We start from the raw sequence: 27,672 nt of genomic DNA, 5'->3' as shown, positions 1-27,672 counted from the left end.
TTGCGAGCTAGTAAGGAAGAAAGTCGACGCTGATATCTTCAATCGTCTCCCAAGTGCGCGTTGAGTCATCGGGGTGCTGAACCCAAACTCTTTCCAATAGCTCTAATGTCTTGAAAAGATGAGGAGTCTTCATCCATCTCCCAATGTCTGCCAACTCGAGTCTGATCTCATCTCGCGCAGCCCCAATAGCATAAAGTCCAGCGGTGAACAAAGGTGAGACTAACAGTACTCTCGGCGACAATCCGGACTCGCGAGACATTCTATGAGCGCATTGAATGATTTGAGCAACGCAAAAGCGGACTTCTATGGCGAAAGGCGGCAAAGATCTCATACCGCAGTGTAAGTGTAGTAGTGCCATATAGAGAAACCCCGCGTTGCTGAGTGCGTAGTTTTGGATATCGTTCGCTGAGAGAAACGAGAGCATATCTGGTGCGATGATCATATTTTCGACTTTGTCACGAGAAATCCTTGTAAGGATCTGTAGAACAAGATTATCCGTTTCGAGTTCGAGCTCAGGGGTGCGTGTGTGTTTCTTTCCCAAGAGAGTTCCGACTTCTTTAAATAATGCAGGAAGATCAGACATGACACCACCGTAGATATCTAGAAACGCCCCAGAGTCAGTCTGGCCGTGGACAAGAAGCTGACCGCCGAGCAGACCGGCTGGGCTCAAGGAAGCTAGTCCTTCCGCATTATGGAACCAACTATCCAGAAACCCTGTGTTTATAGGCAACTGAGACCTGCCCATCACTTGTTTGCCTTTTTGAGCTGTCTGAATGATAGCACGTGCACCATCAAGGTGGATGCGCCATAATGACGTTCCACCGTAGATCTGTGCCTGACATAGTGTTCTGGTGGTAGCCAACGCCACAGTTTGTGACATAGAGTCGGTAGCTTCTAGCAATCTTCGAAGATGGTTTATGCTCGCCCAATGGAGGCTATCGATAAGTCGTGGGGAGTTTCCGGGCAGCTTACCAATGGCATGGAGATGAACAGCGGCGAACGCCATTACGGCGTAGAGTAAGCTGGGCTCCTGGAGCGACATCGGGACGAGGAATCGGCAAATCTCTTTTTTAGCATAGCTGCTGGGGACTGTAAGTCTCATCGTTTCGGAGAGGTAGAATTGGAATAGGTATTGAGCCATGGGAGGAAGAAATGATATCTGATGTTGCGGTCGCGGAATAGATGCCTGTAAGTTGTGCAGCGGGCTAGTCGGACTATCTGGTGACTCGACCCCCAAAGAAACCTGAGGAATGCAATCGCTTCTCAGCATCGATGAGGCATTTGTGGTGGTGACATTCCCATCCTGTGTATTCGGTGGGTATTCCGGCACATGGCTTTCTTTCAAGTGCTGGAGTGTTCTTCCATGGTTGACATCTGGCCGCGTCGCTGTGGTCCTCCGCGATGCGCTGGGCTTAGGCGACTGAGCATGGGTCGTGCTGTAGACAAAGCCATTGCCTGTCGTGGTGTTGTCTGAACCAGCATAAGTAAGCGCTCACCCGAGTCTCTCGTCTATTGAACATACCCGTTCTTTTGATATCATGGAGACACTTTCCAAAGGTGGACTTGGCGAATGATCTTCCGCCCCAACTCAGCGTGACCTCGTATTTGCAGATGCTTCCAGCCTCGACGCATCTATCGCAAGAGGGCTTGCTCTCGTCACACTTTTGCCGTCGGCGGCGACATCTCACGCACCCTCCTCGGGACCTGGCTTGCCTTGGTAACGATTTCGGAGTTTCTGGAGCTGGAGCGCTCATTGCTATGTCTGTGGACTGGGATGAGTTGGTGAGGGTTTGGCGAGTGGTTCCAGTGAGCTGGGCTTCGGTGCAAGTCCCCGCAGGATTACACTAACGCCAGAACGAGATTAGAACCCCCCTAATTGAGACCTGTTTGTTGTTTTCCACTCAAAAGTTCTCTAAAGCATTCTACTTCAACGATCTGCGTCAACACAGCATCGACACATGCATCATATCTCCAAGGTCACAGCAAAGCCGTCACACTAGTCGCTGAAGAAATAAATTGGTATTTAATTGAGCCTAATAATGCTGCCTTTGTCCCTGTCACTACGTCAAAGTTCGACTAAGTTGTCTCTGCTGATTTAAATTCTCAACCGCAAATGACACATCTAGCTGTCAAAGGTCGACGGTATTTCTTCCGACATTTACAGCCTGCGAACTCAATCCCATTCGATAAACTTCAAAATGCACTTCTGGTCTTTCGGACGAGATGTAAAAATCTGGTCATCCATGCTCATGTCAAAAGTCAGGCCATCCGCAGGCGCTGTTCTATACCGGGAATAGATGTCACGCAAAAGGGTCTTCATCTCAACGATAGCAAGACTGGACAACAGGTCAGCCAACATCCTCATGTGGGAGCTCGTGTACTCACTGCCTTCCGATGCAGGCACGACCTCCATTAGAGAACGCAAAGAACAGTCGGTTTCGCTCAGCGGAGCCTTTCTCCTCTAGCCATCTCTGCGGCTCAAAGCTATCTGGACGAGGAAATACTCCTTCATCCATCCGATGCATCGAGTAGGGCTGACAGCTGACGATAGTACCTCCAGGAAGCCAATGGCCGTCAACAGTTGCGCCGCCTTCAGGAACGCACCTTGGTAAACTCATAGGGATGGAAGGGAAGACTCTGAGACCCTCTTTGACAACTGCTTCAAGGTACTCAAGTTGATCGGAAGGAACATCAGAGTTGGCTCTAAACTCATCTCTTAGGCGCTCCTGGATGAAGGTATAGCCTGGCTGGGAAATCTGCCACATCAGAAAGCACAGCGCATCACCAGTGGTTTCAATCCCAGCAAGCATGTGATCCATGCATTCAGAAGCGATGTCGAAAGTGCCCATGCCGAACTTCTCTTCTTGCATGCGACTCACCAGTGTAAAGTCAGCGACGCCGCCCTTTTTCACACCATTGAGCACAAGTTCAGTAGATCTAGGAATACCGCGCGACTTTCCGAAGAAGCCCAGCTTGCCTGCAACGCTACCAAGAGTCGGGTGGTAATAGTTTAAGAGTCGTCCTGTTGCCATTTGTGTCAGTGCAGTGCCCTCTAAGGATCTCGATGATACTTACTAACAAGGCTGTTGTCAAAGACCGCCTCATGGAGTATTTCTTCGTCTGATGCCTGAAGAATCGAGTCACTACCGTAAGGATGGAACAGGTGATGCGTAACGCAGTCGAACGCATAGCAGTGGAGGAATATCTACTTCGCATTAGTCACAAAGCACAGAAAGAATCACTAAGACATACGTAAACGTCAAGTTCCTGCTTTGGAGCATCTTTGCAACGAGTTATGAAGTTTTGTGATCTTTCTTGTATGCCTTGTAGAGAGGCTTCACGGTTGACGTTAGTGTTTGCGTAACGGTCGGCGATTACTCGTCGTCTCTGGCTGTGCTGTACGGGCTGTTTAGTGTTTTGCTGGTTCCAAAGCGAGGTCGAGAATTACTGGGCCTTTTGGCAGGGTTGAGAACATTGTCCTTTCCTCGGTCAGTTCGATATGTCATATTGATACTGAGTGTCGACTTACCTGAGCCCAAACTGAGAGAAGAGATTGTAGAAACTTGTCTTATCAAAGCCACTACCTTTGGACAGGTATATCTCCTTCATCGCGTCCAGTGACGAAAAGACAACCTCATTTGGGGCTACACGGACTGCGTTGCCGTATCTCTGGTGCAACTTATGAACATACTGTGTTCTCTTTCCACGAAGCTCTTGATACCTTAATTGCCAAGCTGTTAAAAGACCCAGGCGAGGTCCTGGGAGGGAAGCCAAAGGTGAACGCAGCCGGACGATTAGAGCGCCGATTAAAATGAGCGCTGCTGCGCCGGCAAAAAGAGCAGGAGACAGTACCGCCATCTTCAGTTATGATTGAGAACAAAAAAAAACAAAAAAAAGTCTGGAGAAGCGGAATGTCATGTCTATCTTATATATCCATTCCTGGCGTCCATCCTGTCAAGCGTGGTTTACGAGAAGTGGAGCATCTTGATGTGTGTGCTACGGAATTCCGCCCAATCAAGGAGCCTATCAGATTGCACTTTTGGCGCTTGCACCAAACAGGAATCTCTAAGAGATGGCCGATTGGCCCCCGCAGTTAATTCACTATCATCATGATAACTTCACTCGACTCATCCGATTTAAGTTTAGGGTTTCGTGTTGATAACATTTGTCTATTTTCTTTGCCTTCCTTTCTGTTCCCTACCGATAAGCAGATTTTGGGTCACATATTGACCTAGCCTGCTCTGTCACTACACTCAGTCCTCCCCTATCATGAAACGTCAAGGAACAAATCAACATGTCAATAGTCTCATGAATCGCAGTAGTGAATGTGTTCCATGTGATATGCCATAGATAAAGTGTCTTGAAAGTTGCTTAGACAAACAGAGCTTCAATGGTCTAACTTCGTGGCCACCATCTGGTATTTCTTCCTGGAATCTTTAGTTTCTCACAACCGCTCCCAAGTCTTCGACTTAATTTAATTCCTTTGCCTCATGTCTCCCTGAGACACGGAAGTGTATGCATTCACCGATCCAGAGAAAGCGTGTTGAAGATCAAGCCTCAAGGTTCAATGACGAAGCGGCAATTCTCTAACAGCGGCCCTCATTAGGGTCGGAGCTACAGATAATTTATCAGTCTTCGCATCTTCAAGATGTTTGCGGATAAATTGATAGCAATGACTTACGTGAAAACCCATCCTGACTTCTCGGACGAACCTCCCCGGGAGCAGCCTCTGATCTCATCACTTAATCCGCCAATGCAATGCTCATCCTGGAGATCAAAGGAGTCTCTGGTGTTCTTGTTCGTAATGGAGTACTCCATTTTGGTACCGCTTCCGTACTGAATGCACTTGTACTTGACCTCACCAGGACGGAACGTACCCGCGAACGCACCACAGCGACATTCACGCTCAACTTCCGCGACGAAGACATGCAGGCCGCCCGGCCAGGTAATGCCACTGGTGAAGCACTTAGCTTCAACGCCAGAAATGGTAGAGCTGCCCAAGAGCACGAGAGATGCGAGAGTTGTAGTGAAATGCATACTTGAAGATGATCCGAAGTTGATTGGGTGTTTAGAGCGCTAAGGGCCTGAGAATGTTTATCTTGAGTTGGGCTCAAAATGTTTGTCGAAGGTATAGCATGTATTTACATGAAAAGTCCCCAAGTCAATTTCTCGACTTGGTACACAGTTCTGGAATCATCTTCCGGTTCATCGTCCATTTAGGTAGGCAGTGTCATATGCCTGGGTAAGATTCGTCGATGCCTTTGGCGAAGGACCACAGAGCGAAGCAAATCCAAGGATCATGAAATAGTCAACCTCAGCTCAAAGGCCGTTAACCTATGAGACGGTGGGTCGATGTAATATAGCAGCTGCCGAAACGAGGCGTTTCGGCTGACTGGGAACTTTGGTGATCCACTTCGGCACGGTTGTAGATCTCTTACCGAGTTCTTGGCTTTTCCCGAGTCCAACGTAGAGCTATTTGCATCACTGAACACTGGTCTAGAACTGGGGATGCATCTTGTGTTGTCCAAGCTTGGCTTGCCCTTTTCTGCCATTTCTATTTTCCTTGAGCACCTGCATAATAGGCACTTGGCATCTTCTTTTCGGCAATTGGAGTCCAGACAGATCTTCATATTCGATTAGTTATCTATACAGCTAATTGCTTACTTTAATGTTAAATTTCAATCTGCTTATAAAATTTTTTTAGTTCTTCGCGAATCTGGACCAAATCGGTCTGTTGCCACTTTAAAGTCTACATGTAAGTATTGGCCTTGCCACGTCCTAAGCAAAGGACTAAATTCCGTGCACTCAGCTAATCGGGGCTCAAGTTATTCAAGATGCATGAAGTCTTTGCCCGGATAACATTACCCAAGCGAAATTCGGCAGAGGAAATCTTCAGCTGTCGGAATGGTACTGAATTGGAAGGTCGAGGCTTTTCTGACGGTACTTTACGGCTAAGGGTCAGAAAGTCGTATGCAGTCAGCTTACCTGTCCTTCGTTGATGGAGCAGGCTGAAGATCTAGAACGACGTATTGATTCCTCTCCTGTTGAAGTCCTGCCAGCATGGCCATGGACCTATTTGCATCTTTGGGTTTTCATTGTTATAGAGTAGTTTCGGAAATGAATAATCCAATATAAAATCAACCTTTAGGCTACCGTGGAATCCATTTCTTTGCCTTATCAGCTTCAAGCTTTCTTTTTAAATCTTTCTCAAGATAAAGTGTCCGAGTCAAACTTTCCAATATGCAACTCCCCATCAATTTTGCTTCACTCGTCGTACTATCCACCTTCGCTCTCACTGGAGTCTCTGGCAAGTGCTTCACCAGCAGCATCAACTGGTCGAACAAGGACAAGGCTGTAGGCCATGTCGAGGCAGCCTGTCGTGGCGGTGTTTTCACCGGTGTCTTCAAACCCGGCCAGAGAAAATACCTCTGCGTCAGGGTCGCTGACAACCTCAAGTGGGAATTCGCTATCACCAACCAGGACACCCGTGATTCCTTCGATCTTCAGGATGAACACGGTATTGGCGGGCTAAGCAATGAGGTTCGTGGCTGTGACAAGGGAGGGGTCAGTAGTGTTTCTGGGTGGGAATTCAGGTGAGCTTTGAACTTGTGAGATGGGATTTGTCCACCTTGCCTAACCGCATACACTATCCTCTAGTTCTGATCCCAATGTTGGATACTGCAACTGATATCTTTTCACGTTGTGGAAGAACACGCATCAATACAACTTGACGAATCGCACGAGGTTTATTTGAAGAAAGCCTTGAAACAATGAGGAAGGACGGCATGTGACACTGCTAAGGTCAATGGCTACGCTATAAGACTGTTGTATCGTTACTGAACTTTATGTCTTTGTCGCGAACCATTCTTGGCCATAGTCCTCCTTAAATGACTTGGTAAAGCCTCACGGATAGCACAATGAAGGTCATTTAATCGTACATTCCACTGAATAAACATGAGAGTATGTTAGAAAGTGATATCTTAACTTTTTATTGAATCAGAAGAATTACATGGGTGGTTACAAGTGTCTGGGCATGCCACAGCTGTATCAGATCATCCCATAGGTAACGCGGACTGCTATGTGATAATGTCTGCGATGCTACCTGTATGCTATCAAGTTCGTATACAGAAAGCGCATCACCATCTCATTGCCGCCAAGGACTCTCGGCAATTTCTCTAGCAAGCAGTGAGCTGCATGGCTTGGATGAGTTGGGCTGACGAGCGGCTCACATTTGACATATGATCGACCAGGACACGAGGTACCATTGCTGACTGCCTCATAGTCATTGGCCCAGAGCTATTTTGATGACACCATTGGGGAAGATGATCGACATGCATGAAGTCACTCAGCCTCAAAGTGTGGATTGTGACCAAGGAGACATAACATCGAATACGGGAAAGTGATTCGAGCTACTGGGTAAGAGCAAGTGCTTACTATTCTTCGTTGAGGCTTTGAATACTGCCTACACCATGTTAAATGGCCCACGGGGTGTGTAGTCAACACGAGGAGGTTGATCCGTATTAAACCGTAGGAATCTTACTTCCCTAAAAATAGTTATGGGGATACGATAGCTGATAGCGCTCAGAGCTGCCCAAGTGTATAAAGAGACTCGCCATCCTCAGTATCCAAATCAACCAGCAATCTCTCATACACTACTTCAATACCGATTGTCAGTTTCTATCAACTTCTTCACTAACATGCATTTCATCACCATCCTCACAACCGCGGTCGCGACCCTCGCATCTATTGCAGCAGCTGCTCCTAAGACCGAAACTTTCGCAACAGCTAGTGTCTATGCCTTCAACCGAGACCAGAACACTCACAAGTTCGTCGACGTTCCTTTCGGCAAGCTCACACACATCGACTATCAAATCACCGACCTTGAGCTCCGCGGCGTTCAGTTCCTTCTCCCCGACGGCGAGAAGATCGATCCCGACAAGGTGACCTGTCAGATGTACAAGGACAGCCTGGGCACCCAGCCTGGGAGCGCTGCTTTTACGAAGAAGACGCCTGCCCATATCAGTCTCTTCAATCCTGTTCAGTTTGGATGGGTCTTGTGCTATGTCAACGTTGGTAGCGCCTAAGAGTCTGGAGGCCTCTGGGAGAGAAGTCAGGGATGGTCGCTAGGGACATATACGGTGCTTGTTTGTTGATAGTACATATTTTGGGGAGGGATACCGGTCTTTATTTCATTCTGTAGCAACCACAGAGCTAATTTACTTTCATTCCCTCTCCCCTATCCGTCTTTCCTGCTTCAGAACAATGGCTGTCTGTTCCAACTGGTTTGCCAATCCAAAAGAATAGGTAAGCCCAAAGGATAGCTCAAGTCTGAGTATTCAGTCAGGTGTGAATACAAGAGTTGTTTCCCTTACATAGAACTGAAGTGCTGAACGACGTCCGAGAGCAACCGTCCCATCGAGGCCACTTCGCCAACAAGCATTTTGTACGAGATTATGGCGTAGTTGTAAACGTAGATGGAGAGCTGTCGCGATACCTGCCCGTACAGTTCGGCCAAATTAAGAAACAGATAGACGACATAGTTGGTCGACATGCCGTATTTCTTCACTTGGAATCGGATATCGTCGGGCTTTTGGCCAGGGATATACGCGACAATAACGAAGCCCAATGACTCGAGTGACTTCACGGTTGTCTTGACAAAGTCAACGGGCATTACCGATTCCGTGTACCGATCGCACATCCCAAAGCAAAGTTCCGAAAGCTCAAGCCGGACTTTGTTACTGGACTTCCCCTTGTAAGTGTTCTCCATTTTTTTCAGAAGTGTTCTGGTTCTGTCAAAGTTGAATTGAAGCACTTCAGTCTTCAGAAGATCCAAAGCCTCGCCGTAGATATTGCTTCGCTTTTCCAGGACCTTTTTGTCTTCCTTGCTTCTACTCGTGCATAGATCGCACGCGCACTTGAGGGCCCAACGGGAGAGGTGGTGCTGTACTTCCTCGTAGGACTCGAAGGAGCAGGGAGCACGATAGGAGAGAAGCAGCTCCGTTCCGGCGGACATATCCTGCGTAGCTCGGATGATTTGCATGTCGCCAATAAAAGAACGCCGATAGTTGCTGACACAGCTGTGGTTGATTCGGGACGGGAGGAGCCAGATCCCTGAAGTCAGGAACTTGGTGTCGATGTTTTCGATCTCTAGGGTGTCCCCTGACTTGCGAAACACCCTGGTTTCGAAGTCATCGCTTGTAGTCCTCGGGGCGCTCACTGCGTTGTAGTGAGTGATTTTTTCTACCATAAAGCTACAGCCACGTTAGCAGGGTTTCCGACAATATGTTGCGGTGGAGATGAACTTACGAGTCAACAACAGGACTTCCGTCACATTCAGTGATCTGAAGCTTCTTTTTGTCACCGTGGGACAGTTCTTGGATGGTATCAATGTGCTCTGGGCTGTGATACAGCTTCTGGATGACTTGCGCCCACAGGCGAACAGAGCCACCAGTTGTCACTTCCTTGCGGGGCAAGTTCCCTAAGATGGGATAGGTCTCATGACTCTTTTCATCCATGAAACAGTATGAGAACGCCTTTTCGCAGAGTATCAAGTCCCCAGCAGATACGTCTTTGGTAAGGAAGAGCCCTTTGCCTCGGCCAGGGGCGATGCGGATCTCGACAAGAGAGGAGAAGGTGGCGCGGTCGATCAATGGAGGTGTCTCTTGGGCTTCAACAAGCATATCGTCAAAAGCATACTCACCATCATTCTGCTCCTCGAGTCTTTTAAAGATGGCTGACTTCATGCTCCAACCAGGCACGCTCTTGGGAAACGCTGCTGTAAGAGCTTGAAGCTTTTCTAGGCACTCCTCAAACTTCCCCAGGTGGTAGATTGCGCGAGCTTGAAGAAGCAAGGACTCCTCAGTTGAAGCTGCAAGAAGGCCATCTCCCTCGATAGCGCCTAGTAACGCCTGACGAGGGCGATCGAGTTGGAGATTGACTTGGGAACGGCCAAGAAGTGCCTGCTGCTTCTCATATGGTGACCCTGCTGTGCTAATAGCCAAGGTGTATCTTGGTAGTGTCAGAAGTAAGGCTGTTGGCATGAAGATCATGGAGAAACTCACGAGTGTAGTGCGTGCAGCCAGTGCTCCTTTTCCGTGAGCTCTGCTCCCTCGGCATGATATTCGTCGTTACTCTTGATCTTCTCGTGGACTCTCCACTGCTCGGGGATTCTCTCGTCGTGGTGCTCCAGCCAGATGATGTCGCTTGGGTGGTAAACTTGGAGGGAGTAAGTCCCTTCGGCTATTTTATCAAAGAAGGGATTTTTAAGGACGGCCGACAAGTCCTCCTCGAGCTGTTGATGAAGCGCTAGTAGGACTGCTGTCCCTTCTTCATCTTCCACGATGGTCACAACGGCCGCGGCTCGAGCGGGTGCGGTTTTCACCCGAAGCAAGACCTTCTTACCGCGATGATGAGTCTGGAGTCTCATTTCAGAGATAGGCATTAGTTCAAGGTCCTTCTCGGGGATTAGGCATGGCTCGTGGAGATCTTGGATCTCAGTGACGTAGAAGGGTTTCTTTCCTGGGGTGCCGTTGTGTCTCGCAGTTTCCTGTCGGAATTCTTCGGCAAGAACTTCGGGGTCTGGGTGGTCAGTTACAAGCTGACCTTTGCTTACTGCTGCTTTTCTCATAGCAGCTTCCAACTCTTTCATCAGAGCGGCATGGCCGTCTTCCGACCTGGCCTCCATGTCTCTCTTGCTGGTGGTTTCGGTAGTGGTGATGGCGACGGATTAAGGTGATTTGGCTGAGTTTTGGGCTCAGGTCATGCAAATTCTAGGTTACCAAGACGTCAGTTGAAGGAGGACGTAGGCCAGGCGGGTGAGTGGGTCAAAGTCGTTATGTTTGTGAGCTGTTTTCTTGGAATTTTCAGGTTTACCGTGAGACTACAATCCAAGGTCTAGTTTGCTTGCCCTTTACACCTGTTTGCAACTGCCTGCCCCTTGAGTCACCTTGAAAGCTGGGTTATAGGGGTCAACATCAACTTCAGTCTGGCAATCAAAAGCTCAAGGCCATGCTTGGTAACTGCAACTAAAATATTGAATATAATGTAGATACAATACTAAAAGAAAGGGCAAATTAAAATATAGATTTTCTCATTTCATTCAAGACAGACAATGAATGATGCTAGATGGCCCCTAGTTTTCCACAAACTCAGCACTAATATCACAAATCCTCCTCTTGACTATCTCAAGAGAAGGATTGTCAAAGAAAGCCCAGCTATTCGAGGTACTAGGACAGTAGTAGACTCTGGTAAAAAGTCCTTAACTCAAGTCAGGTTCCGTCGATGCTACCCACCGAAGGATCTTCTGCCAGATTGCAGTAACTACCTCAAGACACAAACGTTTCCAAGCCGTATTAAACGGATGCTGAAATTGCCGAGAGTCTGCGCCTTGACCGGGTTCACGCTCTTGAGCAGAGGCAGTGCGCCAATTTAGTCCATAGGGCTGAGGGTCAAGTCATCATGCAGATTATCCGACTCTGTTATGGCCCTTACGATACCCTTCCTGGACTTAGTTTATCTCTATGTTAGACCAGAGTCTTTTTTTATCATTTTCTCATCCGCATGAAAGCTCTTTCTGCGCCAAAGAGCCAGCCATTCTCACACCGAAGCATCAGTTCGGCTGGCTTAGAAGATCTGCTTCCCAATGCGTGGACACCATCCCGACACAAAAACAGGAATGACCCTTATCTGGCAAGGCAGAATCCCTCAACCAAAGCCCTTTATGTCTGTGTTGGGCTAGCCTTTCACGTAAGGGATACTGAACAACCGACACCAGAGCGATAGCGTTGAAACCGCCAGTCTGGACCGGTCTCGTGGCTTGGATAAATAAGGTTAAAAAGTAGCTTCGCTTAAACCAGAAACCGCCAACAAATCAAGAACCCTGTCATCGTGATCACAAGTGTCTAATTCCGTAAGGTGGACTGAATTAGTAGTTGTGGCGCCTCGTTAGACTGCCAGGGCTGAATGTCACTAATCAAAGTTGGTCTATGGAGCTGAAAATGCATCATGCGCTACTGAGCCAGGGTTCGTCAATTTTAACTGTTTATTTCCCACCAGAATTCCGATCTTGGTTCGCCTGTGTTTCTGAGATCAAAACGACTTTCTTAATTGCAATCAATGATGCGTCGCTATCAATCCTTCCCGTTCCTCGCCTCGGCACTATTGCCCAGGGTCCTTGCTGGTCCTGGTCAGAATCTCGACGCTATCTGCAAATCCACCGAAGGGACCTACGGCTGCGACGAGTACTTCCAGATCCCGTATGGCTCAGAGCCTATCACAACATGCTTCGACACTAGCCCCTGTGGCGTTCAAATCTTGACCAACAACCGCAACATTTGCGACATTATCGGAGATGCCATGGGCAACGATGACTTCGTCGTCGGCTACCCAGCGTACTGTAGAGAGGCGCCCCGAGCTATCAAGGAAGTCAAGACAGAACGCGCTGTATGGGTGGACGGTAAACTCAAGGACGCCAAGTGGATTGCTCTGGCTACTGCGAACAGCGCGGAAGAGGTTGGTCTGCCTCCATCGTCATCTCATCTGATGCATGCTAAAGTACCAGAAGGAATTCGCCAATCGCGGCTTCAAGTACGACAACACGAAGAGCACTGTTCTTGCCAACCAACTTGCCAACAAGGATGGATGGGTAGTGCAGAAGGCAGCAGAGGTACGTCGGTTTTTATCCCTCAACTGAGCTGGAGCGAGTAATTGACGAGGCTATAGATCAACACAAAGAGTTACTTAGACCTTGTCGAGCGCCTTAGCAAATGCGATCCTGGTGGATGCTCCGGAGAAAAACTCGAGTCCGTCTTGGAATGGTTTCTTGAGTGGATTCCCAAGGGCACTGAGATCAGGAATGGCCAGATGTCCAGGATGCTCGCCGACTGGGAAAAGACCTTCGCTACACCCTACAAGAACCGAATCATGGCCATCAAGAATGCAGCTACCACTGTCCAAACGCGTGTCAAGACTGTTTCAACCAAGGTCGACTCGATCAAGAAGAGCATCTGTCAGAAGAACGCCTGCTCCGGCAAGACCGCTTCTACATACCTCAACAATGGTCGGTCGATATTCCCGTCTGCGTGATCTTTCGTTGCTAACTATACCAGTTTCTGCAGCTCTCAAAGCCGTCAAGGATCTCAACAACATCATCGCCGCAGCTAATTCTGCCGACGAGAGGCGCAAGTTCATATATTACAACTTCCTGGGCAACATTCAGGCCGCCTACAATCTTGATGTACACAATCTTGTCCCTAACTACCTTACTGATATTATGGATGATGGAAGATTCGACACGCTTCGAGGCATCATGCATGGCTACGGTACTGTCACATCTGAAATCAGCATGTATGCCAACGACATCAAGAGAAGCCTTACTCCTCTCATTCTCCTCACCAAGCACGAGTCGAGATCCCGTGATGCTCTGAAGAAGGTCAACGCTCAGCTTACTCAGAACTGGAAGAACAACGCGGAGCTCTCCAAGACTGCGGCTTCACGCAAGGTTCGCGATGGTTTCATCCAGGTCCAGAGTCACCTCAAGAAAGAACTTCAAGGCTCCCTCACCACCCTCATCAATGCGATCGATGCTTTCGACAATGATTTCCTCAAGTTTCCTCTGCGAGGTAACAAGATGGTGGTCGAGTGGGGAGCCGCTTCATATGATCGCTGGTACAATCTTGAGTTCAAGTATCCTTGCAGGAAGGAAGTCACAAAGACATTCACCGAGGCTGGATTCTCAAAGGATCACACTTGGCCTGTCTTCAGCCCCTGTACTTTCACTGCTCAGAAGATTGATATGCCCAAGGGTTGGATTCCATATATTAAGTATCGATTTGTCAAGCCATAATTGACCGGAAAGACTTCTTGGTGGCAGGGATGCCATGTACTCTACTTAGAGAGCTAGTAGTTAATGATTTTTAATGTACAAGCAGACTTCTGGAATACATCACAACTCTCACGACAGTATATTGACATAATTGGGCACGGCAGTACGGTTTCAGTTGTTGGGCTCAAGCAGTGCGGATTTATAAAGGTGAATTTCAGAAGGTTTCAAATAACTGGCTGAGTGCCCCTTCTATAGCCTCGCTCGCTCAGGCCGCAAGCCTAGCTCTAGCAACTCCCTCCGCCGAAGAACGCCTTCTCCTACCCAAGATAGGTAATCACTGAGAAGGGTTGGGGAGAGGTGCTGACCCATACTCGTATCCTCCCTCCTCATTATTCTCTTGGCACTCCCGGCACGTAATAAGGTTATCTTTAGCTTTCTCGGTTGTCTCGCACGGCTTTCCGTCCTTGTTCAACTGGCACAAAGTGAGCGTTGCTGGAGTTGACCACTGAACTCGGTCCCTGCATTCGGTGCATTTTCCATATTGGAAGACTTTGATACACATGGTGAATGGTTGAATGGTTGAATTGATCGGGTGAAATTTTCAATGGGTTTTCAAGTGATATGGTGTGTGTTTTGTTGTTCTTGTAGTGTGCGGTTTGTCTTGTTGATCTGAAGCTTGGGCGGGTGCTGACCTGCAATTATAGCACTCTTTCGATGCTCTCCTTTCAGCATTCACGCAGCATATCAACACTGATGCTGATCACTAGGTCGTTCTGCTCACAACATCATGCACAGTAATGTGGCTGGTTCAAGATCAAGCGGCATACTTGATCCGCGATGCCCGCTCTCATTGATCCCTCTTCAGTGCAACTTCTTGCATGGGCCACTTGGTCACGGAGCATCATTTATACGGCTGAATAACAGTATTGGAACTTTTGGCAAGGTTTGGGACATCACTGACGACTATGAACATGATGTCGTGCTGACACATTACGCCGGCTGCTGAGTTCTTTGTGGTGGAGTTCAAATGTTTGTTATTTATCAGCTACATAAACTCAAACCGGGGAATCCTTCTTCAAAAGACTGGAGTCACTCTCCTCCCAAGGATGGACCCTCTCCGCAGCCCGAACCATTTCAACATGCTTAGCACTTCTTGGTGTAATGCTGTAGGCATACTCAACTGGGTGGCTAATCAGACCGGGTGTGCCATCAATCACGACATCAATCTCCTTTCCATTCTCGTCGACAGCCTTGCGCATATCAAACACCGCTAACAATCGAGCGACTGTCATGAAGATACTATCCTCAGCCAGGTATCGACCAGGGCAGATTCTTCGGCCATAGCCGAAGGCGAAGTCACTGGGGTCAGGCTCATCTCGGGGCGCGATGAAGCGCTCAGGGTCGAAGGCATCGGGGTTGGCGTAGATTTCAGGGTCGTGGAGGATCCACCATGTTGAGGGGATGAGGTATGTGCCCTTGGGAATACGGTATCCACGGTACTCAATCTCTTCTTCAGTAACGTGGGTTGTAGTGGTAGGAACGACAGGCATCCATCGGAGAGCCTCCTTGCAAAGGGCGTTGATATAAGGCATGCGGTCCTGGTCCTCAAAGGTCGGCAGTCTCTCGCCTCCAGTGACGCTATCGATCTCAGCCTGAGCCTTCTTCTGAACCTCGGGGAAAGCAATCATGGCAAGGACGAAGCTGCTGATCGTTGAAACGGTAGTGTCAGCACCGCCGCCATACATGATAGTCGCAGTAGCCTTGACAGCTTCGATATCCTCCTTGGTAGGCTCTCCAGTACCATTGTCATTCTTAAATGACTTGCTGCTCATGAGCTGAGAAACATATGACGGTCGGTTTGTTCCGCTAGCCATCTGATCAATGACAAAGTTGTAAGGGGTGTTCAATGCTTGATCGGTGGTGTTGCGCCACTCTCTGGCAGTCTTCTTGAAAGAAGTTCCGGGGAACCAATCTGGGAGGCGGGCGAGGCTGGGTACGATGTCAACAGCCCAGGACAGAGGAACAAAGGCGTCGGAGAAGTTGATCATCATCTTCTCGATCAGGCTAACGAGTGGGTCGACTTTCTTAGGTTCAATGTTATATCCGTAAATGATTCGCAAGATGATCGCACTGGCTTCACTGTTGTGAAAGTGGTTAGCCGATGCTTCGCCGTGGCAGGCTTACTCTATTGCTCGTGGCCGAACTTACGTCTTGATGTGCTTCTGGAACTCCTCGGGTCTCTCAATCGTTCTCACAAGGAACCGGAGTGACTCCAGGTCCTGAGTGTCGCGGAATTCGGAGCAGATCAACTTGGTGCCCATCTGCTGGTGCACCAGCTTACGGAAATATCGAAACTTGTTTCCATAGGGAATGACAGGAAGGAATACGCTGTATCCGCAAAGCTCACTTGCGAAGGGTGACCAGGGTCGAGACGAGGTCTTGGTCGACCGCTTTTCCAGTAAGTCATGAAGAGCCTCTCGGTCATTCAGGACAACGAGGGGAGTTCCGAGGACATTGATGGAGCTGATGGGTCCATACAGATCCTTGAACTTGGCCCAGTGCTTATACTCAGCCGTTCCAGCCGGCGGAAGATCAAAGACGTTACCAACGATGGGAAGAGGCTTGGGACCAGGAGGGAGGTCAAGACCAGTCTTCTTCTTGGGGAAGAGCACGTAATACACGATAAGTGCGGCTAGAACCACAGCTGGAAGCAAGAGGAGACCCATGATGGCAGATACAGCGGCTAGAAACAGTACGATCCAGCGAGAAGAGAGGAGATGAGGGGAAGCTCTATATATGAGGGATCTACACAGCAAAACACCAAGTCTCAGAGCATCCTCACATGCTGCGTAAGCTTCTGCAGTGAAACATTTGTTGGCTATCTTCACACAAGGCAGCACATGCGTGGGTCAGACAGAGGGACCTTTGACTATCGCATCGCTGCGAGTCAGTCAAGGGCTGCAACGTCGACGGTGCATTCCAACGGGGTAGAATGCTCCATTTGGACTCTGAAGGATGGCCTAATGCTTCAACCTTGTTTGCTCAAGCCTATAAGACGAAGTACGAGCGCGGTAAAACTCTGGTCTGCATCACAACAGCCGAAGTAAGCGGGGATCATGGGTACAGCAGGGATACCTTTTCTGCGGTAATTTTTTCACAGATCGTCCATGATCTCCGCAGAAAAATGCGACGCAAATGCCGGGGGCCCGCGAATGAGGAGAAAGGCTTTTCTAAAAGGGACCGTTGATAGCGAAACGGCTTCGAAGCCTTCCAACGGCTCGTGCTAACGTTAGGTTCCACGCCAGGGAGAATTGACAAGGAACGGCCCGGGTTTCCTGCTTCCTAGGCCCGCGGTGATCATCTTGCTTATTGCCATAACAGTTGGGGCTGCAGGTCGGTGAGGCAAGCAAGAAATGCAGAGATGTCTCAGTAGGGAAGTGGAAGAAGATGCCCGTCGCCCACGCGGCAGCCACATGAACATATTTGATGCAAGATAATCGTAAAGATGGAGTGAAGCAAAAGCCAAGTCTTGGGAGCATCGCGTCTGGTGGTGAAACGGTCGATAAGCATAACCTTGGACTGTTGGGCGCTGACGAGTCATTACACTGGGGTATCAGGACATTCGTCAGGGGACTTGACTTATTTTGAAGCATTTACAGGGGAGTTAGCGGGCCATGGTAGCTGTCGATCAGTCGGAAATTGCAACATCCGCCTAGCAATGGACAACAGATCCATCAAGATATGGGGGTTTTACGATGGAGAGACCAATGACTTGCCAATTGATTGTTCGCTTGCGACTATTTTTGTAATTTTCGCAAACCGGTAAGAAAGTGTAATAAGTGGTGCGGCCGAGGAAGCGATAGGTACAGTACGCACGCCTTGAAGCATCCCCCGTAACATTAAGTAACAGCTCCACCGCTCAACCGTCTCCAACCGACCGCGCATCAAATAACCAACAGCCTAAATGAAATGCGAGCCAAAGAGAGATCGGGAAATCCATCGACAAGTAGATAATATGTACATGACTCTACAGTTGCCAGCATCTCAATCGAAGATATTATTAACCCCCGTTTTAAATTCCAACCATTGACCCAGGGCCATATCCATGACCTCCTCCTCGGACAGCCAAGTGGTGTAACGGTCACTTGCTGGGAGCCCAATCCATTGACAGAGGAGCAACTCACTGCCCTTGTCTTTCCTAGACTCCTTGCTTTTAAGGACCCTTAAGATACGGTTTTCTTTTAGGCCACGTGCCTGAGTTGCCTGATCACGACCACCCTTCCGTCTCCAGAAGTTCAATAGCGTCTGGGCACTGTCAATGTGCATGATCTCCTCTGGCTCCTCAGTATCGGGGCTGCCATCTGCCCATCTCACATGAATCACCACACTATCCTCATCGTATATCCTCCACCCCAGAAATTCCTCAATGGGAAACCGCTCTTCCGATATATAAGTCGGGTTCGGCTGCAACTCGCGTCGACGGTCCATCTCCCTATGCACAACATGGATGAGGAAATCACCAGTCGCAGGCCGGCCGCCAGGGTAGGTCAGCTTTCGATCTGTTATTGCGAACCGTCAGCATATTGTGTTTTGATGAGCCCCGAGCGTATTTTGAGAAAGGGATCCAGATACAGTGGTAGTGGCAGTGGGTATGCTCGCAGGACTTACTGGCAGACTGTGCTGGTGTCGGTGTCGGTGTCGGTGTCGCGCCTCTCCGCGCACTGGGCCTAAGTGAATTCTCACGAGAGCGTTGTCCTAGTGATAAAAGTGAGTAAGTCTTGAACACGGCTAGTCATTATCCACGGCCGATGGGGAACGCCCAGGCTCGACATACTATCACCATCGGAATATACAAGTGAGTTAGCGAGGTTGTCAATCAACCTGTTGCCTTCGCTTTGTCTGGAGCTACTACCAGCTGCACTATTCGACGGCCGATGCGTTCGCTGGGACGGCGTAGGTGTGTTCTCCGGTCGCGACGAACTCTCAGGGGCATTGGAAACGCGTTCCATGGTAACTGACTAGTAATTTGAACTTGGTGGTGAACTTCCGAAGGGCACAAGACAGAAGGCGAGACCGTAAGCATGTATTGACGATGATGCTTGGGAAAGGCTCTTGACCCTAAACAACAAACGCCATGCTGACTCCTGTCACTCTCCTTTCCTCAGTCTCCCCGCCTTGTATGCATCATCGCGTCCAGATTAGCCGTGTCATGTTTTCGATCGGGAAGCTGGTCTCGCCTGCGCAAGAAAGGGTGCGTTGTTGGCTCGGGACGGCTTCCGTTTGACGGCTGCTTGCTGCGACGCGGCGGTAAATTGGCAAGGCTCTGTGTGCGCATATCGGGACTGAGGCGGAACAGGGACTTGATTCAAAGCCGCAAGAAGAAGCGGAATAAATAGAGGAATAAAGGTAACGAAAAAGCGGTCGCTTCTCGATTTGTTGGACTTGGCGAGGCTCGCAGCGTCTTGGTGATCTCAGATCTCCAGGTACGCGACAGGGGACTCCCCGCGTTATTGTCCCGTGTGGCTTGGGGGGCCTCAGAGCCATGATGAATAACGGCTTGTGTACCATCTTGGCTGGCAAACAAGTGTAACCCTCTATTGCTTATCCATGTCGCATTGACTGTAACGTCGGGTACTGGAACCTCAGCGTCGTGTAACTATGACCATCACATATAGACCGCAGCCAATCTCTCAACCACGATGCTGATGGCCAATGCCAACACCAGCCATGCATTGTTGGTGTCATTGCCATATACAAGCATATGTACTGAGCTGGCTTGGGACACAGCTTTCACACTCGGGCTGGTCCAAGGTTCGGTCTGGGTGTTAATGCAGCGAACGTAGCAAGCTGTCGTATATCGTGTGGTGCTCAGCGAGAACAAAGTCACCTGGATTAAAACGCGAAAGCAGTCGCGTCTTCTCTTGCGCACCCCACGACGACATAAACGTCCCTTTCCATATTCACAAACAAATCGCGACAGCTAAAGGGCGTCGCTTGTGTATGTCGATTTATTAGACCGTCGGTTGCGACATCCATTGAGCATGCGCATTGCTCGTTTGGTTGCTGCAGGTGGTTGGAAATGGAGCGGGTGCTGCATGTTGTACAACCAAGATATCGTGACAAATGAGCTTCCAGCGCGTCACGTCAGGCTGCGCGAAGGCGATTATGGATAGACGCAGATACATGGGAATTCCATGTCAATCGATCTGACACTCTTGTTTGCTATGTAGAGCATCGCCTTCTGTTATAGGTATAATGTCCGAATGCCAGCGCTTGATCACTCCGGGTACCTCAGCCGGCATTGCGGGGCAGACATCACATGAAGACGATCTTGGTATCATCGATTTACAGATGCGTATCTCGCATTTCTTTATCCTTCGTCTGATTTTGTCGGACATGGATACTGTCCCAGTTGTTTGCTCTTGGGTTGTGTCAGTGTTGATGCTGGACAAATCGTGGACTTAGAGGCACGACAGGCTACAGCGCCAGAGGGGCACATCAATGCGCAAACATGAGCCGAAAACAAGGCAAAAGCTGCTTTGTATTCTTTTATTGAATAGCAATGGATTTGACGCGGCTGAACAGCTTAATAAAAGACATTTGCAAGCCAGTTTGAAAGCCCTTACCGGGGTCGTTGGATTCAAAGCGTGCACAGTTGTAACCCACCCTATAGCGACCTCGAAAGTTGACATCGTGATGCTACAGAAGCGCGATTCAGCTATGAAGCATATCAAATTGAGTTTAATTTAAATTGACATGAATTTGAGTCAAAATGTTAACGACGTCATGGATGCCGTTTAAGTTGTGTAGGCTTGTTCTTAGCTTCCAGCCTTTTCTGTTGGAATCTTCGTGCACCCACGAAATTTCGTCACAAAGCGCTATGTTCGCAGCCTTGCAGTCCAAGAAAAGTTCAACAAGTGGAAGTCCAGTCGCACGGGGAATAAATTACGATTAATTGTGATTACTGATCTACTTATGTAGCAAAGCCTGCCATGATTCTCTGGGGAAAGCCCTATCATTGCCATGATCCATCTTTCGACGAATTCACTTCGACAAAGACAGGGGCATGATATTGCATTCGTTCTTCTCATGGCCTTGACCGCCCTCCTGCTCAGCCAGAAGTTCATCCATGTAGCTCCTAAGTTCACACATTGTCTTCTTGACTCGATTCGCAGCTCGTTGTGCTCTGAAGGACCAGTAGGCCATTTGCCCCATCGCATTGAGGGTTTCTTCGTGCAAGCGACGTTGTTCATTTCGCAGGTCCTCCAGAGCTTGAAGCTCTTCTTCTTCCCAGGGGTAGGCGGGGTCCTCGATCGCAGGGCGCGGTTGACTGGAGGCTTTGGGCGTTTCTTCGGGAGGGGATACGCGGATTTCTGGGAATAGAGGTTTTGTAGAGGCCGTCAAGCTTTCACAGAGCGACGGAGAGCGTGAATCGCCGGCTGATTCGACGAGCGGAAGAGCTTCGGGAATTTTCGAAGCTGGGTCGAGGGCAGGTAATGTGGACGGATGAGAAGGTACTGGAGGTGTTAGTGATTGTTCAGAGGAGTTCCAGGCGGCCTTACCTGATGACCTCAACGCCTTGTGGCGCGAGATCAAGAATTCATGCTGTAGGAGCTGCCAGTGCATGGGGTGGTTCAATTCACGAGGGCATTGTCTGGGGGACTTGAGCTGCGGTCGCAGTGACGGTACATCAGAGTGCTCTAGTGATTCCTGAACTTGCGCAAGGTCGAACGAGCTAATGTTGATCAAGTCACGCCCACTGAACTCGTACGGGGCTAGTACTCCTGCTTTTCCGCCTGACTTCGAAGTATCAGGGCCCTTCGTAGGAGACTTCTTCTTCGCTTGAGACTTAGGCATCGCTGCATCCCTGAACACCCGATGTCGAGTTTTCGCCGTGATCTTTCGTCGCTTCGAAGGGTTGAGCTTGTGGCAACGTCGGTCGGAAGCGCGAGGACCTATAAGCAAACGTTCTATACTTCGCACGCGGCGAGAGAAGAGCAGAAGGTTTGGAAGCCTGGATATTGAACTCATGGAGCAAACGCTATTGCCAAAGTAAGTGTGCCAGTGTAAACGCAAGAGCGATGCGGGCGGGCCAAGCAAACGGCATTCACCCGTGCCTCTGGTGTTTGCTCGTTTGAAGATTGCATACTTCTGAGGCGCCAAACACTTGTTCAGGCGATCGATTGCTCAAGCCGCCGTGAAGTAATCCGGTAGAGGCACGAGATCTTCCCCAGTGCCGAGGGGGGCGTCATGAGCATCTTCGCGGCAGTGCCAACACCCGGCAAGCAAAAAGAGCAGTTTTCGTCGCGTCACCAAAGCACGCAAAACAGATAAACGTAAAGAGAATAGCAGCAGTAACCTGTGCGAAGCGCATCCCGATAGGCAGGCAGAGTGACTCTGCTTTGAAGTTTGAGGTTAATAAACCAATCTGGCGCAGGGCGGAAACAATGACGTCAGTAGCAAAGCTTCACACGCGTAGGGCGACAACATTGTGTAACCGAAAGGGCTGGATAGCGTCCAATTGCTGCAGTAGCGTTTTGTATCTTCGCTGTGCTCATTGAGACTACGCAGGCACCACGTATGCTATTGTGAGATACACAACGCGTTACGCGAGGAGGGGACTCGCGAGTGTGCGGGGAAACATCGGCCCAGTTTGCTCTTACAGATTGCCAAGTCTTCCACTCAATCAAGTTCACACGTAAAAAGGAACACACAATTAGGTAGTGGTAACTGATAACTACCTAATTGTTATATAATTAGTTGAGGGCACAAGTTGTGACTATGTCAAAAATGTCAAAAAATTGTTTCCCCGAAACCTGGATCGAACAAGTGACCTTTCGGTGTCAGTTAACAGTTACAGCCGAACGCTCTTCCAGCTGAGCTATTCGGGGAGGATCTCCGAAGCGGAGGAATAGCTATTGGTGCCAGGTGAGACACGGATCACTACCTATATTGCTAAAAAATATGATTGTCTCTCTGAAGTGTCAACTTGCATCTAAGCAACCGATCTGTTATATACGACTCTGGAATAGCCCAAGCCAGGTAATAAGCTTTCTCTCTGCGATTTGATTCACTATAGTCTTGTGTAAATTGTGCACCGATTCTTTGAAACACCAATTGTCTCCAGGTTAAGATATCTATTCTAATGCAATTGACAAACAAAGGCCTCAAAGGGACGAAGACTAATCGTCTTCTGCGACAGATTAACTTCCGGATTGTTTGCAAGCAGAACCTTGCCCGACTGTAAATCGAGTGGAGGGGACCAAGAAATCTCTCGGTCTCGGAAGCTACAAACAACGACAACCTTTTGTGATCCATTCGACCGCGCATACGCAAAAACATCATCATTCTCTTCGTCAAGAAGATCAAAGTCTCCATAGACAATGATGTCCTTCAGTTCTTTTCGAAGCGCAAGTGCGGATTTCCAGTGCTCAAACACACTTTCTGGCTTCGAGACCTGAGCTGCGGCGTTCCACTCCTTATAGTCGTCGTTTACTCTGATCCATGGCGTTGCTGTCGAGAAGCCCGCATTCGTTGAGGAGTCCCACTGGCATCATGTCAGACGATCTCACGATTCTACAAAGCGTGTGTGCTTACCTGTACTGGAGTTCGCGCATGATCGCGAGATTTGAGTTGGTATTCCTTGCGCGCGATGTCGAGGACTGCCGCATCAGAACCCGGTGTCTGTTTCAACCTGATCATAAGTTAGCAACTGGTCAAGTCAGCACGGAAAATGACAAGCCTTACTCCTCCCAGTGGTTCAATGTCTCCAGGTCTCGATGCTCAGTCATCTCCCAGTCCGCCGGCATGTTGGCCATGCCCAGTTCCTGTCCCTGGTATACAAACACTGTACCACTCTGGAAGCATAAGAACGTGGACAGCATCTTGGCTGACAGCGCTCGGTAGGCGGGCTTATCGGAGGCCCACCTTGACACTGTCCTTGCTTGGTCGTGGTTCTCAAGGTACAAGGCGTTCCAGCCCTTGTTCTTGTACATAAAGGTTTGCCATTTGTTGACAATCCTCTTTAGGTCCTGCATCTCCCATTTGCGTGGCGAGAACTTCCCTCCGTCTCCATGATCCATATCCACGCTGCACAAAGTCAGAATAGATGCATTTCGTCCGGGCTGATATTGACTTACATCTCAAAGTTAAAGATCATGTTGAGCTCACCACGGCTTTCGCCAACACTCTTGATGACTTCCTTGGGGTCTTGAACTGCCGGCATTTCGCCGACGGAGAAGGCGTTGTACTCTTTGAGGATCTTGCCAATATCCTGAAGATACTCGTGTAGTCGAGGACCGCAAGCGTAATGCTCGTCACCCCACTGGTACTTGGCTCCAGGAATCTTGACGGTAGCGTCGGGTAGACCGTCTTGTTTGCTGATAAAGTTGATAACGTCCATTCTGCCAAGTCAGTTATGTGGTTAAAGTCCTGGAAGCGAGATACATACCTAAATCCATCGACACCTTTGCCTAGCCAGAAACGGATGATATCATGCACGGCCTCGCGCACAGGAGCATGCTCCCAGTTGAGGTCGGGCTGCTCTTTGGCGAAAAGATGGAGATAGTACTCATCCGAGGCAGAGTCATATTCCCATGCACTTCCTGTGGAGAATCTCATGTTAACGACGGGAAAGCTTGTACCGGTTTGAGAATACGTACCTCCAAAATAGGATAGCCAGTTGTTGGGTGGCTGTCGCTCTCCATTCTCATCGTATCTAGGCTTTCGCCAGATATACCAGTCTCGGTAAGGGCTGTCTTTGGAAGACTTGGACTCTTGAAACCATTTGTGCTGTGAATTTTGTTAGCAAGTGTTAATTCTGCTTTGACTATTGTCTAACCTTATCTGAGGTATGGTTGACCACAAGATCCATTAGTAGCTTCAGGTCTCTCGAATGCAGACCCTCTATGAGTCGCTCGACGTCCGCCATGGTCCCATACTGCGGGTCAATATCGCAGTAGTCGGCCACATCGTAACCCATGTCAACCTGAGGCGATGGGTAAACGGGACATAGCCAAACGATGTCAACACCGAGGTTCTTGAAGTAGTCTAGCTTCTCGATCACACCAGGAATGTCCCCGATACCATCTCCATTTGAGTCCTTGAAGGATGAAGGGTAAATCTGGTAGACAGATGCCTCCTTCCACCAGGCCTCGCTGACCGGGCCGGAGATGTCTTGTGTTGCAGAGGGCATGACTGATGCTGATTGTGCTTGTGTGAATGAGGATGAAAGAGAGTCCATGATGGAATGACGGAGACTATTTGAACATGGGCGCAGAAACCTACGAAGGAGATCCCGCTGTCATCACCGAGAATCTGCCCGCAGAAGAACACATGATGCGTCCAACATGCGCTGTCCCATCTTATTTCTTCCGAGAATCCTCCCTGAAAATCTCCCGAGAATCCTTCCGACACCGCAGACCCACATAACGCCCGCAAGAATCGAGTCAGTAATCTTGCCGAAATTCTTCCCGCCAATCAGTTTAGCTGTTGCTCAACCCCAGGTTGAGAACCAGAGAATTCATCGGGTTTTGTGGAGGAAAGCTGGGGAACAGCATCTGACCTCCATGGGGTGATCTTCCCTGTTAGTTTATTCCAGACCTTAAAGATTTTCTCATGATCCGAAAGCCGAGGGTCACCAGTCGCGTATGGGCTGATGGTTAAGTGACTCGGTCTCTGGCGATGCTTCAACTCGGAAAACACATATATAAGCTCAGCATTGCTCCCAGTAAGTATCCAGAATCTCTATCTAAAGTAGCTTCACTCACAACGAAGAGTAGAGCGACCAGATCAGAAGCCCCTTCTTTTATACTTCAGGCCCCAAGACAATCAGCAATCCTGACCCCAATTACCACCAAATCTCTTTGCCCCTTCACGTATTCGTCAACAACACTAGATCGACCACTACCGGGCGCCACCATGGCTGTCATATCCTCCAAAGATACAAATCCAGGCAATGCTGTCTACAAACGATACAAGAACAACACGAACGAGAACTGGATGCACGATGCTGGCTTGAGAAAGCTCAACATCGGCATCGGGTTCATGTTCGCATCGGCTGCTGCCAATGGGTATGTCTTCTTTGTTTCTATCCTGTTGTCACAATATTCTCAGTCATTTCCAGATTCGACGGAAGTCTTATGAATGGGCTCTTGACGATCAAACAATGTAAGCTCTTGCGCTTCTCCCCGAACATCTGCTGACATCGTTCAGGGCATGACAACATCGGAGACGTCAGCACAAGCATCCTTGGCCTGATCATAGCTGGCATCAGCTTGGGTGGTTTGCCAGCCTTCATACCAGCTGCATATGTCAGTGATTGGATGGGCCGCCGCTTCACCATCGCTTTAGGCTCTTCCATCATGATCGCAGCAGCTATCATCCAAGCTTCTACGAATGGTCCATGGGCATTCCTGGGCACTAAGATCATGCTTGGTATCGGTCTAGGCTTTGCACAAACATCGGCACCACCTCTGACCACCGAGATCGCTCACCCGAGACACCGCGCCAATGTCACCAACATGTTCCAAGCCATCTGGTTCTGGGGCGCCATTCTCTCAGCCGTCGTTACTATTGGAACACTACACATGAGTGGAAGCTGGAGCTGGAGACTTCCCGTCTTGTTCCAGGCTTTCTTTCCAGGCCTTCAACTCATTGGCCTCACATTTATCCCCGAATCCCCCAGATGGTTGATCTCCAAGAACAGACGTGATGAAGCTCTCGCAATGCTCGTCAAGTATCATGCCAATGGTGATACTGAGGATGAGCTTGTTCACTTTGAGTTCAAGGAGATCTGCACAGTTATCGATCAAGAGCGCGAAGCGGAGAAGAATATCGGATTCATGTCATTCTTCAAGACCAAGGGGAACCGCCACAGACTCTTGATCTGTGTGTTGGTTGGTTTCATGATTCAGTGGGCTGGAAACGGTAGGTGGCACAACAAAACAACTGAACTCTGTTTACTGATTCGAGCTAGGCATTGTCTCCTACTACCTTGCACCTATCCTGACGAGCGTCGGAGTCACAGACGCAGTCTCACAAGCCGGTATAAACCTTGGCCTACAAGTTTGGAACGCCATTCTAGCTGCCTTGGGCGCCATGGCTGCCGAAAGATATGGTCGTCGTCCACTGTGGCTCCTGTCAACCAGCGGCATGCTGGCCAGCTTCATTATAGTCACAGCTCTCTCAGCTGTTTTCGCCGAGCATGGCACCAAAGCCGCAGGATATTGTGTGGTTGCGTTCCTTTTCATCTTCTTTGGCTTCTACGACATTGCCTTCACGCCACTGTCCATCGCCTACCCTGTCGAGATCCTGCCGTTCGACTTGAGGTCCAAGGGACTCAGCATCAACTTGACTGTTGTGTTTGCCGCTGGCTTCTTCAATCGTATGTTATCTACACGAACACTAGAAGATTGCTGCTAAAATTTACTGTCAGAATATGTCAACCCTATCGCCCTTGAAGCTATCCAGTGGAAGTTCTACTTCGTCTATATCGCAACATTGACGGCTATGCTGCCAACTATATGGTTCCTGTTCCCTGAAACAAAGGGCAGAACTTTAGAGGAAATCGCGGTTGTCTTTGACGGCATTGCTGCGGACCCTGTTCATTCCGAAGTGCCCAGGGGAGTTCTGCGCAAATCAGTTGAGGCCGAAAGCATGACGGGGGGAGCGGAACATGTCTGACGGCGTATAATTGGGACTTAAGTTGGAGGGAGGCTCTGAAGCTTTGCATGAGAAGCATCGTGAATTGTTACGCTTTGGATATATTCATAACTTGGAATAGTTCGGAGACATGCTGTACCGGATGGAGAAGAGTTCTTATGCTTCACGCTTAAAACTCTATTGACGAC

The 27,672-nt window shown here is 49.1% G+C and overlaps 12 protein-coding genes, besides 1 other annotated feature; 4 read left to right on the top strand and 8 right to left on the bottom strand.

Annotated features, from left to right (window-relative positions):
- Positions 1-7: 7 nt before the first annotated feature.
- Positions 8-1,754, bottom strand: FFUJ_10689 (uncharacterized protein; the record flags this gene model as incomplete). XM_023569501.1 has 2 exons in its annotated part: positions 8-1,470; positions 1,523-1,754. The coding sequence occupies 2 exons, from the start codon at positions 1,752-1,754 to the stop codon at positions 8-10; spliced, it is 1,695 nt and encodes a 564-aa protein (XP_023436709.1).
- A 419-nt stretch (positions 1,755-2,173) lies between these two features.
- FFUJ_10688 (related to benzoate 4-monooxygenase cytochrome P450) lies at positions 2,174-3,858 on the bottom strand (the record flags this gene model as incomplete). XM_023569500.1 has 6 exons in its annotated part: positions 2,174-2,336; positions 2,386-3,022; positions 3,076-3,205; positions 3,253-3,396; positions 3,449-3,479; positions 3,530-3,858. The coding sequence occupies 6 exons, from the start codon at positions 3,856-3,858 to the stop codon at positions 2,174-2,176; spliced, it is 1,434 nt and encodes a 477-aa protein (XP_023436708.1).
- A 728-nt stretch (positions 3,859-4,586) lies between these two features.
- On the bottom strand, positions 4,587-5,037 carry FFUJ_10687 (uncharacterized protein; the record flags this gene model as incomplete). XM_023569499.1 has 2 exons in its annotated part: positions 4,587-4,614; positions 4,682-5,037. 2 exons carry the CDS (start codon positions 5,035-5,037, stop codon positions 4,587-4,589), a joined length of 384 nt encoding a protein of 127 aa, XP_023436707.1.
- Positions 5,038-6,240: 1,203 nt separating this feature from the next.
- On the top strand, positions 6,241-6,688 carry FFUJ_10686 (uncharacterized protein; the record flags this gene model as incomplete). XM_023569498.1 has 2 exons in its annotated part: positions 6,241-6,593; positions 6,658-6,688. 2 exons carry the CDS (start codon positions 6,241-6,243, stop codon positions 6,686-6,688), a joined length of 384 nt encoding a protein of 127 aa, XP_023436706.1.
- A 1,009-nt stretch (positions 6,689-7,697) lies between these two features.
- FFUJ_10685 (uncharacterized protein) lies at positions 7,698-8,084 on the top strand (the record flags this gene model as incomplete). Its single annotated transcript, XM_023569497.1, has 1 exon — positions 7,698-8,084. The coding sequence occupies one exon, from the start codon at positions 7,698-7,700 to the stop codon at positions 8,082-8,084; it is 387 nt and encodes a 128-aa protein (XP_023436705.1).
- A 284-nt stretch (positions 8,085-8,368) lies between these two features.
- On the bottom strand, positions 8,369-10,684 carry FFUJ_10684 (uncharacterized protein; the record flags this gene model as incomplete). XM_023569495.1 has 3 exons in its annotated part: positions 8,369-9,251; positions 9,307-10,008; positions 10,062-10,684. 3 exons carry the CDS (start codon positions 10,682-10,684, stop codon positions 8,369-8,371), a joined length of 2,208 nt encoding a protein of 735 aa, XP_023436704.1.
- A 1,433-nt stretch (positions 10,685-12,117) lies between these two features.
- FFUJ_10683 (uncharacterized protein) lies at positions 12,118-13,843 on the top strand (the record flags this gene model as incomplete). XM_023569494.1 has 4 exons in its annotated part: positions 12,118-12,510; positions 12,560-12,664; positions 12,721-13,057; positions 13,107-13,843. The coding sequence occupies 4 exons, from the start codon at positions 12,118-12,120 to the stop codon at positions 13,841-13,843; spliced, it is 1,572 nt and encodes a 523-aa protein (XP_023436703.1).
- A 1,034-nt stretch (positions 13,844-14,877) lies between these two features.
- On the bottom strand, positions 14,878-16,548 carry FFUJ_10682 (related to O-methylsterigmatocystin oxidoreductase; the record flags this gene model as incomplete). XM_023569493.1 has 2 exons in its annotated part: positions 14,878-15,961; positions 16,031-16,548. The coding sequence occupies 2 exons, from the start codon at positions 16,546-16,548 to the stop codon at positions 14,878-14,880; spliced, it is 1,602 nt and encodes a 533-aa protein (XP_023436702.1).
- A 1,318-nt stretch (positions 16,549-17,866) lies between these two features.
- FFUJ_10681 (uncharacterized protein) lies at positions 17,867-18,831 on the bottom strand (the record flags this gene model as incomplete). XM_023569492.1 has 3 exons in its annotated part: positions 17,867-18,381; positions 18,491-18,577; positions 18,657-18,831. 3 exons carry the CDS (start codon positions 18,829-18,831, stop codon positions 17,867-17,869), a joined length of 777 nt encoding a protein of 258 aa, XP_023436701.1.
- Positions 18,832-20,866: 2,035 nt separating this feature from the next.
- Positions 20,867-21,679, bottom strand: FFUJ_10680 (uncharacterized protein; the record flags this gene model as incomplete). XM_023569491.1 has 2 exons in its annotated part: positions 20,867-21,339; positions 21,385-21,679. 2 exons carry the CDS (start codon positions 21,677-21,679, stop codon positions 20,867-20,869), a joined length of 768 nt encoding a protein of 255 aa, XP_023436700.1.
- Positions 21,680-22,628: 949 nt separating this feature from the next.
- Positions 22,629-22,713, bottom strand: a tRNA (tRNA-Tyr).
- A 251-nt stretch (positions 22,714-22,964) lies between these two features.
- FFUJ_10679 (probable alpha-glucosidase (maltase)) lies at positions 22,965-25,064 on the bottom strand (the record flags this gene model as incomplete). XM_023569490.1 has 7 exons in its annotated part: positions 22,965-23,369; positions 23,420-23,516; positions 23,570-23,911; positions 23,962-24,225; positions 24,273-24,426; positions 24,484-24,613; positions 24,663-25,064. The coding sequence occupies 7 exons, from the start codon at positions 25,062-25,064 to the stop codon at positions 22,965-22,967; spliced, it is 1,794 nt and encodes a 597-aa protein (XP_023436699.1).
- A 677-nt stretch (positions 25,065-25,741) lies between these two features.
- On the top strand, positions 25,742-27,505 carry FFUJ_10678 (related to hexose transporter protein; the record flags this gene model as incomplete). XM_023569489.1 has 5 exons in its annotated part: positions 25,742-25,893; positions 25,947-25,990; positions 26,036-26,749; positions 26,799-27,206; positions 27,258-27,505. 5 exons carry the CDS (start codon positions 25,742-25,744, stop codon positions 27,503-27,505), a joined length of 1,566 nt encoding a protein of 521 aa, XP_023436698.1.
- Between the last annotated feature and the right edge of the window lie 167 nt (positions 27,506-27,672).

Source organism: Fusarium fujikuroi, chromosome FFUJ_chr10, assembly GCF_900079805.1.
Source record: "Fusarium fujikuroi IMI 58289 draft genome, chromosome FFUJ_chr10".
In the NCBI taxonomy this organism is placed as follows: Eukaryota; Fungi; Ascomycota; class Sordariomycetes; order Hypocreales; family Nectriaceae; genus Fusarium; species Fusarium fujikuroi.
This window is presented reverse-complemented; position numbering and strand designations above follow the sequence as displayed.